General features: G+C 38.2%; 1 protein-coding gene across 5 annotated transcripts in view; it reads right to left on the bottom strand.

Moving 5' to 3' along the window:
- The window catches only part of aplp1 (amyloid beta (A4) precursor-like protein 1), a 37,275-nt gene continuing 20,630 nt past the window's right edge, over positions 1-16,645 (bottom strand). Inside the window, exons 3-17 of one of the 5 annotated variants that reach the window (XM_030157153.1) lie at positions 16,371-16,500; positions 14,559-14,689; positions 13,270-13,460; positions 12,876-13,186; positions 9,682-9,809; positions 9,291-9,365; positions 8,999-9,157; positions 6,787-6,915; positions 6,400-6,499; positions 5,566-5,733; positions 5,430-5,450; positions 5,253-5,311; positions 4,335-4,400; positions 4,054-4,197; positions 1-2,977 (exon numbers count right to left, since the gene is read on the bottom strand). In XM_030157153.1, the coding sequence (XP_030013013.1) occupies positions 2,876-2,977; positions 4,054-4,197; positions 4,335-4,400; positions 5,253-5,311; positions 5,430-5,450; positions 5,566-5,733; positions 6,400-6,499; positions 6,787-6,915; positions 8,999-9,157; positions 9,291-9,365; positions 9,682-9,809; positions 12,876-13,186; positions 13,270-13,460; positions 14,559-14,689; positions 16,371-16,500 (1,914 nt within the window). In that variant the 3' untranslated portion in view covers positions 1-2,875. The remainder of the gene's footprint in view (positions 2,978-4,053; positions 4,198-4,334; positions 4,401-5,252; positions 5,312-5,429; positions 5,451-5,565; positions 5,734-6,399; positions 6,500-6,786; positions 6,916-8,998; positions 9,158-9,290; positions 9,366-9,681; positions 9,810-12,875; positions 13,187-13,269; positions 13,461-14,558; positions 14,690-16,370; positions 16,501-16,645) is intronic. The other 4 variants (XM_030157154.1, XM_030157157.1, XM_030157155.1 and 1 more) reach the window with 4 other exon arrangements.

Here is a 16,645-nt window from a genome sequence, read left to right as displayed (position 1 = left end):
TTATGGGTCATTCATTTTTATTACACTATTAATTAGCTTGACCAGTTTTATATCTCAGATTGCTTGCAAATACAGTTACACAACAGAGAACATTCTGCCAAATTAGAATATCTGTCTGCTTATTTGTGGAGCATGTCTTTGGTTAAGGTCTAAATGAAAATGAAAACAGCTCTCTAAATGATGCTATCCATGTCTCTAGATCTAATGCAATATATTTGAAATTAGACAGACAGAATCAATGTCTAACATTTAGCAACCTGTACACAAATGGAGAAATTTGGTTGTACTTGTGCTTAGTGCCATACCTTGTCAATTAGGCAGAGGCCATACACCAGTCTGTATTTCACATTTTCTGAACGTACAGTATCAAACTTGTAAATGTTTTCTTATACAAGTTTCTAAAATTACATTACAGGTGAAAAGCATGACCCAAACTGATTATTACATACAAATAAAAAATACAGAATAATTACATCCAAAACACAGCATTGTAAAAGGCATTAATGCAGCAATTAAAATCTCAGTAACATTGTTTATATCTCATTGGGGGGGGGGATAAAGGGGACAGACCAACAAAGAAGTCTAGATTTTGACAGAGGACGTACGTACAAATGTGATCTGAGTAACTACAGTATACACCATTCTAAGTCTGCTAAATGCTGGTAGGAAACCTTCAGTGGTTTGGGAAACACAGGCAAGCTTATTCTCTTCTATGTTTCAGTAGTATCATTACAAGATCAACTGACTTAAACTGTGAACATACAACATTTTCATTCACTAGCTGTACAAATTATACAAGGGCTATGACTCTTCTCTTCATCTGTCATAACGCAGTCGCAACCTGCAATCAACCTGCCTTACAAGAAAAACAGAAAACTGATGCCAAATGATAGTGTTTTTTTTTTTTGCTTATTTTAAAGCAAACATTACAGAAAAACATAAGGTAAACAGTTTTAATCAGAATGAAGAAATTCTTGGAAAACTTAAACCATAACAAAGAAATAAAACATGACCTCCTTTGGGTATGAATTATAGTATATTACAATAAAAGCCTGATGAATATAAAGCAACATCCAACTACATGACATTCCTTAACCAAGACTGTCTGATTAAATTAAATGGCGAAAGGAAATCAACCTGTCACACAAGCAGATAATCAACCAGAACCAGAGAAAGGGGCAATCCCTTTTTACCCTTTTACCTACACAGGGAACTATGTTTATCATAATTATGACAAACTACAATGAGTCATTAGGTGAAAAGCTATTTATGAGGAGAATAACTTAAATATAGCATCTATAGAGCACTAACATTCAATGTAGTTGAGTCCAAAGATGTCAAACTGGCAGCATACTGAATCAATGGATTTAAAGACATACATTATGTTTTTACTATTATCATGCCTGAGTGTGGTCTGTTTTTAGGACTTAATATACACACTGACACCTCACTTTAATATAGCTGTGGTTTGTCTGCATAAAACGCCTAAGCCTGAAGTTCCACTCCTCATATACACATCTGCCAAATTTGGAGAAAAAAAAGTAATAAAATAAAAATTAACAGGCTGCTACAGGAAGTGATGAGAAGGACATCAGGTGTGTGGTCTGTCTCTTAGATGTGTTGAACTTCCCTACTCTTATGAGGTCTACTAGGGGAATGACGCATTACTGAAAAGAAGATGGAATCTCAACGTCTACCTTAAATACATTCAGAAAGAAGTTACTGTGTCGTTGTCTTGTGCTGGTTTTTACAACAGTCCGTTTTCAATCAGCCATGTTAGGAAAATGTTTCTCCTCTTCATAACAGCACAATGTACTATTTTTATGTATTATTCCATTACATCAATGCAAATTAATCATAGAAATGTCTACAACTAGTAGTATGTATTTCTTACGTTATTTACAGTGTCCATTTTGAACGGTGACATTTCCGACTTTTCAAAAGCAATGACGGGAACAACACAAATAATACAGCAGCATCATACACCAAGTTGTCATGCTTTCAGTAAAATAACAGATTTCTGATTATCTGCTTTTACAGATCTTTAGGTAGCAGTACAAATAAAAAAAAAAACTCATTCACCGACTAAATTAGTTTAATGAGGACGGATCCTCAAAACCATATTAAGCCCAATAATTATGTACCACCAGCACTTAGTTCAACTAACGTGGTCTTCAGTTGGCCTTCTGGGTTTTACGTTAAAGCCAGCGACCCTAAATGTCTCACACATTCAAAGTAAACACCTCCACACTCAGTGTTAACATCTTGATATTACAGTAGCTCATGGAGGTAAGATTAGTCAGACAATTAGCTTTTTATAATTGTCTTTTCATCACTGAGTGACTTTAAAATTGAGAATTACAGCATAATTTAACTAGGCTGTCACTCACACTCATCTACACAGATACATTAGTGTATATCTAACTGTGGTACGATTTCAACAAAGAGAATACTACTCAAAAATACATACTATAAAGCATTATGCACCGCTCAACTTCAGTTTCTAGTGAGGAACGATAGATCAAGTCATGCCACTGGGATGATTTTCCTGTCTATGAGGTGAATGTTTTCAGGATTATGAAATGCTGTGGCACTGCTAATGGAAAGAACAATCATCAGACTCTAATTCAGGAGTATATTATTACAATAGATGATGTGAGTTGGTATCATATCTCATTATTCGCATTCTGGTGATGATGATAGCTTGTTGTTGATCATTTACATTGGGTTTGGGATGTAGCCCATACTTTATCAGTATCTTTATGTTTGCAACACATCATAAATCCATCACAGAGTGTGGCTGGAACACCACATCAAGGAAAAGTGGAGGGGCAAAACAAGTGGTTGGGCATGACTTGTTGGCAGCCCCGATACCTCAGTTCATCTGTTCAAAGAATTTGTAAGTTGGGTTTTCATAACCATGGTTTTGCATTTTGTTGAGCTGTCGTTCTTCTGGGGTCAGCATGGGGTCGACCTGCTGTGAGACAGGCAAAATCATGAGTTATTACACATTCCTGACACGACACCACATCAAATCATCATCACAGACATTCATAATCCACCATCTACCATCTATTAAAGGTTCAGTCTGTTGGATTTCGACCAATTCAGGAAGATTTAATTGCAGAAACTAACTATAATATTCATAATTTTGTTCTGATTAGTGTATAAACCTCCTGAAAACAACAATAGTTGTGTTTCTGTAACTAAAAAAAGAGCTGTTTGCATCACAGAGGGAGCAGGTCACCTTCATGGAGTCACATCTGCTGTACAACACAAAATGCAGATTTACCAACAAGGGTCTTTTGTGTACTTGTATTTTTATAAGTGACTGTAGAGAGAAACCATTACATCAACTTCAAAGGGCTCATGATTATAACTAAGCTGTGGTGCCGATAAGGGGGGATAAACATGACAAATTCATGGGGCCCAGCATTTGTGGGGGCCCCATAGAGCAGTGGAGGGGGTCCAGTGGATACAGGCTAGAAGTTGTGAAAACTTCTTATAAGATCTGGTGTATGAGAGGCACAGAAGTTGGGAGTCGGACATTGAAAGTGTGTTAAGTTTCACTTTCATTTTCACACTAGCAAAAGTGACATTATGTATGGACCACACCCCCACATACATACATACATACATACATACTTACATACATACACATATATACCCCCCCTCCTCTCTGACAGATCGACAAGATACTGAATTTTATGAAAGGGTCCACAATGTTTACCTTTCATGGGGCCTACAATTGGTAGCAGTGCCCCTGCAACTAAATATATTAATCACTGCTGACACTTTAACAAACTATTGTAAATAATTTACAGAAGTATGGAAAACACTAATTAAAAGGGTAAATATCACATTAAATTGTACTTGCTACTTGTTAAATTGACTTAACTGACTTGTATTTCATTGTAGACAGTATGAGCACAATATATTGAATGTTTTTTTCTGGTCAACTTCCTGAATGTCAGGCATGGATGTATATTTATAAATGAAATGAAGCTTCCTCCTGTGATCCATTAAGACTGCAGGGCTTGTGTGGGGTCGTACCTCTACGATGCCATGGCTGATAGTACCATAGGGCTTCCTACGCACCAGCAGCAGGCTGATTACCATCACCATGGCAATTGCCACAGCAACCACAAGCAACCCCACCATGGCACCACGGTTAAATGTCTCCAAAGCGTCAGGTTGCTGTGGAAAGAATGAAATGAGCAGAGAGACTTTTGAGACAAATAATTCATATATAAACATCATTTTATTAGAAATGACGCTCCCACAAGTAATCATCTGAAACGTATTAGAATGTGTTTAATATAGAAGACACTTACCAATTCATCTCTTTCAATCTCAGGGGGCTTGGAGTCTAATAACTTGAGCTCAGCAGAGGTGTTACTCTAAGAGCGGCAGAGAATATAGGAAAAGGAGAAAGGGGACATGCATAAAGCATACAGTGAAGCATACTGTCCATTAAAATAACATGGTGCAAGTTTAACCCTATAACACCAAACGTATCATAATTGATACATGAGTTTTAAAGCCCTCTACATGATCAGTGTGATATTTTTTTTCTTGAAAAACCTGATGTATACAATTAGATACATCCAATAAACAGATAATCCACCAGGGGGGAGGAATTTGTTCACCAGAGGCCTTTCCAGTGACACTACAAGATTGTCATTAACCTCCTAAGACCCAGCTATGGGTTTTCTGTCCACATTTGTGGACAAGAGTTTCACAACTTTATACAAAAAAAAAAAAAAAAAAAAAGAAAAGAAAACTGTCCACCACAAAGGACATTCAATAAAAATCTTAAAAACTGCATCTGAAAAAACTGTTGCATCATGATCTTTCCAATATAGGCACTTTTTTAATAAAAAAACAAAAAAGGCTTGTACTTTGCTGACATTTCCTGGGTCTCAGGAGGTTAATGAGGAAGGAGGCAGAACTTTGTCAGTTTTGAAAAGGAATTACCAATTTGTTAGACATGTTTGTGTTATATTATGATTTTCTTTGTTGAAAAATAATAACATTTGGGCATTGAGACCTGATGTATCAAATATGATACAAAATTTAATCTCATACATGGAAATTGATATTTGAAAAAAACAAAACAAAACATTTTTTGGTTGTTCAGAAGGACCAATAAAGGCTCCACTTTCAAAGAGCTGGAATTTTCTGTGAATGATTTAATGGTTCAGGCTTTTCAGGGTCAGGCCTTTACATTGACATAAAAAATATCATCTTACCTTTTCCTCATATTCATAAGTAGCACTTCTCTCAGACGTGTTATCATCATATTCATCGACTGCAGACACAAATAGAAACAGACAGAATAATGTTCAGCTATGAGAAAAAAAGTAAGTGAGACAAATCTGAGGCAAAACTGTAAAAAATAAAAAAATACTCTTCAGTTATAAGCCCACCTTTCTTATTGGACTGCAGATCTTTAAAGAGAAACAAATGAAAAAAGCAGTGTTAACAACAGCCTGTGAGAAGTATTTTATACCCTATGAACACAGCAAAGACTGTTGAAGTAGTGTGTGGTGTGTAAATATGTACCGATGCGAGGAGGATAAGGCCTGTTCTGAAAGGCTGCCTCCTCCTCCTCTTCATCATCCTTCACCTCCTCACTCTCAGCTGGCAGAAGCTCCTCAGTGGTCCGGGTCTCAGAGAAGGAGGTGGTCATGAGCTCACTGATGTCTCCCAGCTCTGCTTTGACCAGTTCCTCTGCAGGTCATTAAAGAAAACACACTCTTAGGTACCATTAATGTCACACAGGTGTCCTGATTTGTAAAATGATGAACAAAATTCTTCCCACCATCCACAGACATGCACTAATAGGTTAATTGGTGAATCTAAATTGCCAATACATAGGTGTGATTGAAAAAAAGACAAAAAAGCAGGAAACTATACGGCACACCACACATCCAAAATTCTCAGAATACATCAGATAACCTTCTGCAACGATTGCAGGCTCTTTGGTTTTCATCATGACAAATGAATGAACTACTTGTGGCGTGACATGAAGACATGAATCAATACGTGACCTGTGGATCCAACCCCCCCCCCCCCTCCAAAAAACAAAAAAAAAAACAAAAAAAAAAACAAAGCGGATTTGCATGATTCCAGAAAGCCTCATTTTCAGGTCAGAAAAACCCAATTCATCACACCCCTGCCCTGCCATAGGTGTGAATGTAAGAGTGAAAGGTTGTTCATCTGTATGTGTCAACCCTGCAATGAACTGGCAACACGTCCAGGGTGTACCCCGCCTTCACCCATAGATAGCTGAGATAGGCTCCAGCACCCCCGCAATTCTCTCGAGAACAAAGCATTTCTGAAGATGAATGAATGAATGAAGTGAATTAAATGATGAGTTATAGGAGCGTATCTTACGGATGTCGCTGTGCAGCTCTTTAGCCAAGGTAGGATCCTTGTAAAGCAGTGCAAGACTCTGGTTCATCCTCTCCTCAATCACATGGAGGTGTGTGTATACCTGTAAAAAAGAAGCAGTGGATTATACTCTTAAATTAATGATGAAATTTCAGTTTCAGGAGTAATGTGTCTAAAGCTGCTTTTGAAGTTTCAAGGCTTTGATTTTAATTTAATAAAAACCAGCTGCTTCGTCACTTTAAGTTCTCTATTAACGTATCTGTAGCTGCGTGCTAACACTTCAGCACTTTATGTTCTGTGTGTCAGCAGAAAGGAGCTTCACATCTCAAAAAGCACAGGTGCATATAAAAAGCATTTTAGAGCATATATCTCATACACTCTCAAACACACCTGGAATTTCATCTGCTCAGCCTTCTGGGGGTCGACGGCCACAATATGCCGATAGTGCCTGAGTGTATGTCTGCGGTCCTTCTGCTCTGCAGCAATGTACCGCTTCAGAGCCTGCAGCACACGCTCTGGCTGGAAGATGAAGGAAAACGCAGTGTCAAAAACACAGTCTTAAACCCTATTCGCACAGAACTAATATAACCTGTGGACCTCCAGTGATTTGGAAATTACCTACCCTCATCTGAGTTTCATGAGGCGCAGTGACATTTGTTTTTTTACTCAAATTTACTGACATTATTCACCGATTCTGATGTCAAAGGCAATTTCAACACTGACAGACAGAAAATGAATGTTCCCTATCGTAGCTGTCATGCATCTCATTGTCTTGTTTGCTTTTTTCCAGTGAATTTCCTTACTATATCACAGTGTGAGCCTCTTGAATTTCCTCCCTAAACACTTTTAAAACTTTAATTTAACATCACCAGTGCATCCTTCATCATCCTCAACCAGGAAATAAAATGAATGAATCAGCAGGGAAAACAAAGCATGCTGCATATCCCATCAAATGACAGAGATGTCGATCCACAAGGGACTAATATTATAACAAGACTTCTGTGTTCACTGAAATACAATAGGTCATTTGTGGTGAAGTTTGAACTTTACAAATGACAGACATGGCTGATTCTCCTGGGATTAAGATCACAGATGACCTCTGCAGTTACAAACATTACATTACAATATACCAGGTTCACATGTAGCTTTAATTCAGTGGTTCTCAGTCTTTTCTCTAGGGCCCCACTTTGGAGGACGAAAAATCTCCAGGCCCCCCTCAACCCCAACTACATTGTAACGATGGTGCAATCATAACTTTTATTGAAAGAAACATCAATATTGTAACAATACTTTTTGCTTTTCCTTGAATAATTTGTTGTTCAAATTAAAAATAACTTGCTTGAACAATACAAATAAACTCAACAAGACTGCTCCCTGAGACAATATTTTTTCAAAAGAAAAAAAAAAAGGAAATGCACAATTATCTTACAACTATGAAAATAAAGTTCCTTTTTTTTTTTTTAGAACAAACAAATTTTGTTAACAAAAATAAACATGTTAACAATATCAGTGGCTGCAACCCGTTTCCATTACACATCTCAGAACAATAAAGTGCAAACTGTAGAAGCTTGTGCACAAACTGAAAATTTTGCACATTTTTCTTTTCCAGTCCAATCCCTGTCCATTCTCCAAACCTAAACTCTTTGTCTAGCCTAATGACAGATCACCATGGCTGTAGATTTGTTTGTTGTACGTCCCTAAAATGAGTCCAGGGTGCTCCAACGCTAAAACATTAGTTCCACCTGCTACATGTTCTCACCTGAAGGAAAAAAAAAAAAAAAAAAAAACACACCCAGGAGTGACCCCATGGCCCCCCTGGCAAGCCATCATGCACCCCCTCCTTTTTTTTTTTTTTTTTTTAACTTGTCTTGTCCAGCATCCTAACAGCAGAATGGCAGTCTGGCTGCCTTTTGGTACTACACAAATTTGCTTTGCCAAGGGTAACTTCATAAAGTATATGAACCTCCCCTTGATATTCTACTGACTTTATTATGAGTTTTATTGAACCACATTTCGATGCCGGACCTGACATGGGGGGGGGTGAAGGGGAGAGAGCAATAGAGAAGAAGGTGGCGAAGACCCTCACAAGAAAGTATCAATAATACAAACAGTAACAACCATGGTGATAATTATAATGGTAACAATAACTACAACCAGAACTGAGTAAACTGGGCAGAAGAGAGAGAGAAAAAAAACAAAACAAAACAAACAAACAAAGAAAATTACACTGAAATAAAATAAAATAAAATAAAATAAAATACATAAGACCTATTGAATGATGAATATAAGAAAAGAAAGCATGAACAGAATATCATACACCACATCCGCTCAAATAATACCAGTAACAAATCCACACAACATCAGTTGTTCACATTAATCTGCGGTGACAGAGTGAACAAGGCAAAGAGAATGAGGTGAAGAACACAGGCATGCAACCGCAACCGAACTCCCTCCAAGGACCAGGGACCAACAAAGAGGGCCCCAATGCCTGGCCAACCAGCAGTCTCCTAACAATGCCTATCACTGTACTATTAAGACAGTGGCTAGGCCTATTTAGTTAAGCCATAGTTTCTCCACTGCTCTGTACTTATGAAGGCCTTACCTGGGGAGGATCGGACTGGACAGCGGTCAGGTAGTTCTCTAGGGCCAGGCGGCGGTTGTTGTTGAGTATGGCCTCTACTCTTGCAAGATGAGTCTCCACCAGCCGCTGCCTCTCACCAGCAACCTGCTCCTCCAGCGTCTGAAGCACTGACTGGAAGTGCTGGTAAAGGACAGAAACACAAGCAAATACACGAACGATTACAATTAGCACTAAAAGTACATTTTGATCATCATCTCTCATTTCAATATGAAGACACTAAGCTAATAGAGCAGTTTGATAAAAGTCTGCTTACCTCATTCAGGGCCTGTCGCTCTGATTTTGGGAGGTTCTTTGACTGATTGTCTGCCTCTGCCCATTCCTTCATAATCTACAGGACAGAAAGATCAAAATTAGATAAACCTTAACGCAATAATTCTTTAAAATATGGTCAAAGACGTGCATCCGGCAGAAGCTTTAATTCATGCCTCCCAGCTCTAGTGACACAGATATGTGTATTTTTAATGTGCTCTCCCTAACTGCAGGTGAAGCCTGTACAGGCCAGCGCCCCTGTCATTTGGAGAATTAGATTAGGGATTAAGAGCGATGGAACTGCAAGACCTATTTGAGATTAATGAATCGACCATCAAACGTTCAACCTGCCTGCCAACAAACTATTAGCCCGTTCTTAGCCCTGTGAAATTCACCTCATTTATGCGCTTCATTCTCCGCTCCTCCAGGTCTGTTTTAGCACGAAGGAAGTTGGCGTGCTCAGTCTCATCCACAGGCTTCTCAAAATAAACATCAACTCCGTCTGTGGGCCGAGGTGTAGTCACTGGAGGGGAAACACAGAAAACAGAGGTTATTACTGTCATGCAGGCCCGACGTGAAAGGGAGCAATTATCCTGTAATTAAATGGACAGGCCTGCTCAAAATAATACACGGTGCACATTATGTGATTAAGAACCAAAAGGGCAGACCTTGTCAAACACACAAGACAAATCACTGTGAAGTGTGTTAGAGCTGTCTACTGCTCCCAAATAGTAAAATAACCACAGATATCAAAAATAAAGAGTCAGAAACAAGAGTTTTGACTAGAAAACAGAGTAAATGTGTTGAATCTCTGCCAACCAGGGTTGACCAGGGGTGATGCATCCTGGTTATCCTCACTGTCCACTCAGTTAAAGCAGCATCTCCTGTGGCTGAAATGACCAGAGAAAGTCTCTACCTCAGAGGCTGAATTAGTGTGTGGTCTCTGGTCTTCTTTCTCCGTGCTTCCTTGTCTGCTGTCACTGTTAGTTTCATTTCTGCTGTTTTAAGGTGCAGGACACTTTCACAACTACAAATGCTACTGTTGAGTGCCATCGTGTCTTTCTTGCAGGCATTCATTCAACCTTATTTTGGGGTGAGAAGTGGTCATCCTTGCTGACTTCCATGTTTTTTGGGATATATCTACCCATAAAGTAAACATGGCCAGCCCCAGACAGCACCTTGGCACTATATGCTCCAATTTGCCAAGATACAGATCTAACACTGAAGGTGTTAAGTCTTCTTTCCAGTCTAGGATATGTAGCTCATAACTCGCTTTCATACATTCCATCTTGGCCTTCACCTGACCTGCAATTTTACAGTAATTTGGAGTAAAACGTAATGTCAGACATGATGTTGCTATTGTTTCATATAGCAATATCAATTTATTTGTAACTACCTTCCCAATCCTCTGTGGGAGGACATGATCTTACTGATCTGAGGTAAGTGCATTTATTGTTAGTAGTAAATGACTGTGAGTGTCAATTCAAAGACTTCAAGTGTTTCTGTATCCTGCCCTAGGATGTTTGTTGTCTTTAGTCTTATTTATTCAACCATTTGTCAGATTATATCGAGGTTTATCGGGGTTCTCATTTACAATATACATAGAAAAAGAAAGACATTAAAAGTATTCTACAGACAATAAAACTTAAACTGTAATTGGTGGACTACAAGAAAAACTTTGGGTAAAAAAAGGTACTCAGGTTGACATTTTTACAGATTTTGCAGAAGTAGTCTAGTAGTGTTTGGAGTTCTTGATGGATGTATGGAATAACTGCTGTGTCACCAGAAAACAACATATGCCCAGTAATAACTTAAAGGAGTGATATTTAGCCTTTTTAAATGGAATTATGCATTTTAAAACATTTCCCTGTAGTCTACATAAACTGTAAATGCTATGTTTGGGTCTGAATTCTTTATTAATTCAACTCCACAGGTCCATCTTCAACCCTATTTCTGAGTAATGACACCAGAAAGGTCATTTTGAGCGCTGGCCCTTTAAATGCACATGAGCCACTTCACACCCCACCCCCTCCAGGTTGTTGGCTGTGCTGCTCTGTCCTGTTCAACCAACAACTGAACATTTTAGGGAATCGGCTCGAAGTTTGGATATATTTTCAGTATGGACTACAGCCGCTGCTGCTGACAAACAGTTATGTTGTATTCGGAGAAATGTTCGTTGGAAGTCTTGACCTTCTATGTGCAAAAGTCATGAAGTAACTAGTTATAGATGTAACAAATTAAGCAGGAATTAAAACATGTTGCAGTAATCCACTCGATTTTTGCCAAAATTAATATAAAGATAGCTTTGCAGCACCTGGAGGGCTCAAATTCAAACTTTATGAACTATCAGGGTCCAAATACACAAATAAATGAACCAAAGACTGATAAAAGTGGGTTTAGAAAAATATGACTCCTTTAACATACTCTTATTTTGGTTCTGAGGTGGGCAGAGTTGAAAATCCTGCCATCTGATCTGGTACACGTGGTCCCAAAGACAGTAGCCTTACAAGTGTGTTTGTTCCTGTTGCAGATGCTGAGGTGAACCATTGAACTCTACAGTCTCTTTCATTTCACTGTGGAAGGATTTGATCATGTTTTAGGCCAAGGGTAGACAACCTGTGTCTCCAGGGCCACATATGGCTCTTGGGCCCACTTTATTTTGGTACACATTTTGCCATAGCAATAAAATGATTCTGATGTTATACAGTTGTAAAAATGTAGACTCTACTCTAAATGAATAAAAAATAGTAGAAGTAACAAAAGTAGACTACTTTTTAATTTTATAACACTGAAGGTACTTATCTGTATTCTCCATTGCAAAAAAAACCTTCACTTACCAGTTGATCTTTGCATCAAACAAAAATAATGACAAATATCACTGTTTTCTTTAGTGTTGTCATTTCTTTGTAGTTCTGTAAATGCACTGAAACTTTGATTTATTCTCCACATATTCTGTACAAACTAATCTTAAAGAGCTTCTTAAACAGTCACCAGTTTGAGGAAAGGTATAAGGGTATCTTTTGGCTCCAGACAGTTTTGTTTTTCTTTTTCTGTCCCAAAATGGCTCTTTAGATGGCAAAGGTTGCCGACCCATGCTTTAGGAAGTGGATCTATGAGAGAATCCTACCAATGCCTTACCTACTGACTAGATCTAATGTGTTGATGAGGTGAAATGAATGACTGCGGATAAACTGCATTCATTCCCTTTGTTTAGTTGATTGGTGCACGCTTGTTGAGTCTGCATTTATTGTATGTACCATTGCAGCACTGAAAACTACAATGACAATTTTGTTTTCTAAAGTTTCCAAACAGAATGGAGATGAAAGGTGCTGGAGGGACTGAAATAGGTGTTTTAATGTTTAACTTAAGGTGAAATTGAAGGTTGGGAAGTATGATGTAGGTATTTATCTGTACTGTTGGATTTAATAGCATTATGTTCACCACTTCAAATGATATTCAAACCATTACCACCCCTCACTGAAATTCTTACCTTACACATGTATTTGACTTATTCAGACACATGTGTAAGGAGTTCAGCTGCTCTATTCACTGTGCATGAACTCTGACACACTGTATTAGGGACACTCACAGCTGTCTCCCTTCATCAGAGGTGCTGAGGTGGTGGGTTTGTGGTTTTTTTCATCGTAGAAAAAGTCCAGATAGTCGGATGTCTGGTACGGACCTGAGTCAATAGGGTATTCATATTCCTCTGGATCTTTCACTGCTACTGCCCCTTCTTCATCTTCCTCCTCGTCGTCCTCCACATCGTCCTCATCAACTTCCTCCTCTTCTTCTTCTTCCTCCTCTTCCTCCACCACTTCGTCATCCTCCTCTTCCATATCAGCCTCTTCCACATCTGTGTCAGGAGAGGGGCTTGGAGTGGGGGCTGTCACTTTTACACTGTAAAAAAAAAAGAGGGAGGTCACATTAATACACAGCCTCTCCTCCTCAGGTCATGCTGAATCAATTAGTAGCCGTCTTACACAGAATTGGTTCTTCCGCTAGTCTGGGATGTGAGTACTTGAGGAACAGCAGGGACCTCTCCCTCTGTTTCCCCTTTGCTGGTAGAGCTACTTCTGCCTGGGCAGCACACGTACTCAACCCCACGGTAATGGTCTCCACACGGCAACAGCATTCCATAACTGTGGAGCTCCAGACTCTCTGCAGTGCATGCCTATCACAGACATAACAAAGGAGAGGATTAATACAAAGGCAGAGGGGTTGTGCAAGTAAAAACAGAGATCATAAAGTAAGAAGATATTTGTGTTTTTGTAATAAATTATGAAAATAACTGAGCATTAAGAAGTAGAAGATGACAAAATAGCCTGTGAACTGTGCCTATATACATCTAGGGAATGTCATCTGGTCCCAAAACCTTGCACAAGACAATCCAGGCTCTTCTCATGGGTCGTTCCACGTTGGTGGAATGATCTACTGAGCACCACCAGAACAGGGGCGTGCCTGCCTATCTTCAAGAAGCTCTTGAAGACCCAGCTCTTCAGAGAGCACCTCCTGTCCTAGCACTTTCAAACATTCCATGTTTGAATGTATTATCATTTTTATTCTATTGTTTTATTTGATATTTGCATTGATTTATTGTTTGTATTTTTATTGTTTTTAATTGTACAGCTGCTTTTTCATCTTTAATCTATTCTTGTATTTTATTCTTTTATTTTGGTTTTAATTTAGTCATCTGTAGAGCACTTTGGTCCACTGTGGTTTTTTTAAAGTGCTTTACAAATAAACTAGAGCGAGAGAGAGCTTAATTGTTAATCTTCCCTTGTAAGTCGCTTTGGAAAAAAGCGTCTGCCAAATGCATAAATGTAAATGTATTTTGTGACATTTCTAAAGTATTTTATGTGCATACTAAAACCAAGTTGTGACTTATCAAATGTGTGCTCCTCAAAATGGCTGGTGTACCTAATAAAGATAACATTATAAGTTCAGTAATGTCAGTAAGTGTTCATGTAGTAGTGTTCAATAGTGAATGGGAGTGAGTTGGCATTTCATTTTTAATAAGTGAATCCCAAGATAAAAATAAATAAATAAATAAAAATAAAAAACATGGGAAATGCTGTTTTAGAGTACTGGGTTGTTAGCAAGAATGTGCATGAGGCCTTAAAACTGCACATAAATGTTAACTTTGTTTATAAAAAATGAAATATATACACACAGCACTCATGGCAGATATGTCACCCATATGCCAGTAAATGTTGTGCCTTTGTTCCTAAATTTTTATTTTAAGAATCTAACATAACATAACCCTCATCACCTCTTTAGCAATGTTGTGCCAGTAGACGTAGCTCTCGCATGCATCCATCTGCTCCTGGTGGAGGAAACGGCATCGGTCTGGAACCAGCAGGGCCTCGCTCACATACTCGCCCTCTGCAGAATCAGCAAAAACTGGTGTTGATGGAAGATTATTTCAGGCAGTGGGAGGGAAATGATATAAAACTGAACATCAAGAATGAATGTGGAAAAAGGCAGATTAATAAGAATAAATGCTTATAAGCTGTATAATGCAAAAACTAAATATAACATGTGTAGAAGTGGACTAGAATAATAGTGATTTTGAATCTTTTTAAACAGGGATGACAGGTTACATTCACACGTACTACAGTCATAAACTCATATGACTGTTGTGTTTCATTTAATAGGCCACCATTTTGTACAGTGAATAATGCACAAATGGAGATGGTTTTACATTCACCTCATTATATTCTCACGAGCACATGCATGAAGAAAAATTCATACAACATGTAGTACAACAGAAATCAGACATGCTAGAGACAGATTTACATCAGTGTGCAGATGTTTCAAAGCACCTCACGGATTCAGTTCAGTACTAGATTATTCATTCAGTACAGCATTGTTAGCCTATCTTTCCCCCTAGTGGCTTTTAGCAGGCATGACCTCCCTGCAACACTGCTGCGTGTTCAGCTGCATACACAATGTACAGCCATATGTCATAATAACAGAATACAACTGAACTAAAGGACTTATCCAACTTGCTTGTTGTTTTCCCGTACAACAAAAATACATGTATTTTTCTGCTTTGATGCAGGATGATGATTTATGTAAGATGTTATGTAAGTACTATAGTTAGCTCTGATATTTTACTTGGATCACAGTCACAAAGCCATAATTTTTTTTATGTACAATTACTGTGTAGTTCTTTCTGCATGTGTGTGAATGGTTTTTGGGCAGAGCTTTCTTGTATTTCTCTGCTAAAAAAGGGAAAGTCTGTGCACTGAAAACAGCTCATATTCAATTCTTACAAGTGCAATGTGGAAATATAAATCTGCCACTACACTAAAATGTATATATATATTTTTTTTCTATTACTCTAAAATATTTAGCACATAAATAGTACAAATCACAGAGGTTGTAAATTTTAGAATATGAGAGGTAATGTACACATTCAAATTTTTTTTGAGATTATAGAACCACATCAAAACACTTGCCCCATAGTGTGCAGAAGCGACAACTAAAAACGAAATTTGCAACTATTATATAAAATGTTCAGAATCTCAGATGGATATGTGGTTAATCATTGTAAAGCCTTCAGTATCTGCTAAATGTTATATCACTCTAACATTTTAATGACAAACTGTTTTTGTCTAACACACTGAAACGGTTGCTAACATATCTAAAGAAAACAAAAAAATGACGTACTAAAATCAACATTCTGCAAGAGGATATTATATAAATTTAGGACAAATGATGAGATCAACTGTTTTCTTTTTAAGTAATGAAAGTGGCAAAGTATTTTTGTAACATGCCACCCCACTTCCTCTTTTCATGTTTCCTGTCTGTTTTCTCTGTGCATTACTAACCTGAAGCAAAGTGAGAATAAAATACATAAATATCATAAGATTCCAAAGGACTGAGGACAGATTGAAAACTTAAATATAAAAGGCCCCTTGGTGTTAATTTGATAATTCATAGGAATGGGAAGCGATAAAATATACTATCTACTTCTCTAAACACATCACTACTTTAACAACAAAATGTAAATCTACAAAAGAGGCTAGTGTGTGTTTGTTCTCTTGGAGGTGTACTAAGTGTTGTGTGTTATTCTTACCTACACAGCGGTAGGGCACAACTATGAAGGGGCGATTCTGGCAGTAGCCCCAGCCCTTCTTACACCAGAAGGGGATGGTGACAGGTTTTGTTGCCTCCTTGGCATGGGAGATTTGAAGATTTGGGTACATCTGGACGTTCATGCAGAGACAGAGAAACACACAAGGACAGAACAGAGGGATAGAAGACAAGAGGAGAAGTGGACAGGGAGGAAATGTTAAAGAAGAGGCTCAGGGATTTGTTGGGAGGAGTAGAATAAATGTAGCGGGATCAGGG

The sequence above is a fragment of the Sphaeramia orbicularis genome, chromosome 16 (genome assembly GCF_902148855.1).
Source record: "Sphaeramia orbicularis chromosome 16, fSphaOr1.1, whole genome shotgun sequence".
NCBI classification, from domain to species: domain Eukaryota; kingdom Metazoa; phylum Chordata; class Actinopteri; order Kurtiformes; family Apogonidae; genus Sphaeramia; species Sphaeramia orbicularis.
The sequence above is the reverse complement of the archived record's forward strand: the minus strand, read 5'-3'. Positions and strand labels throughout refer to the sequence as shown.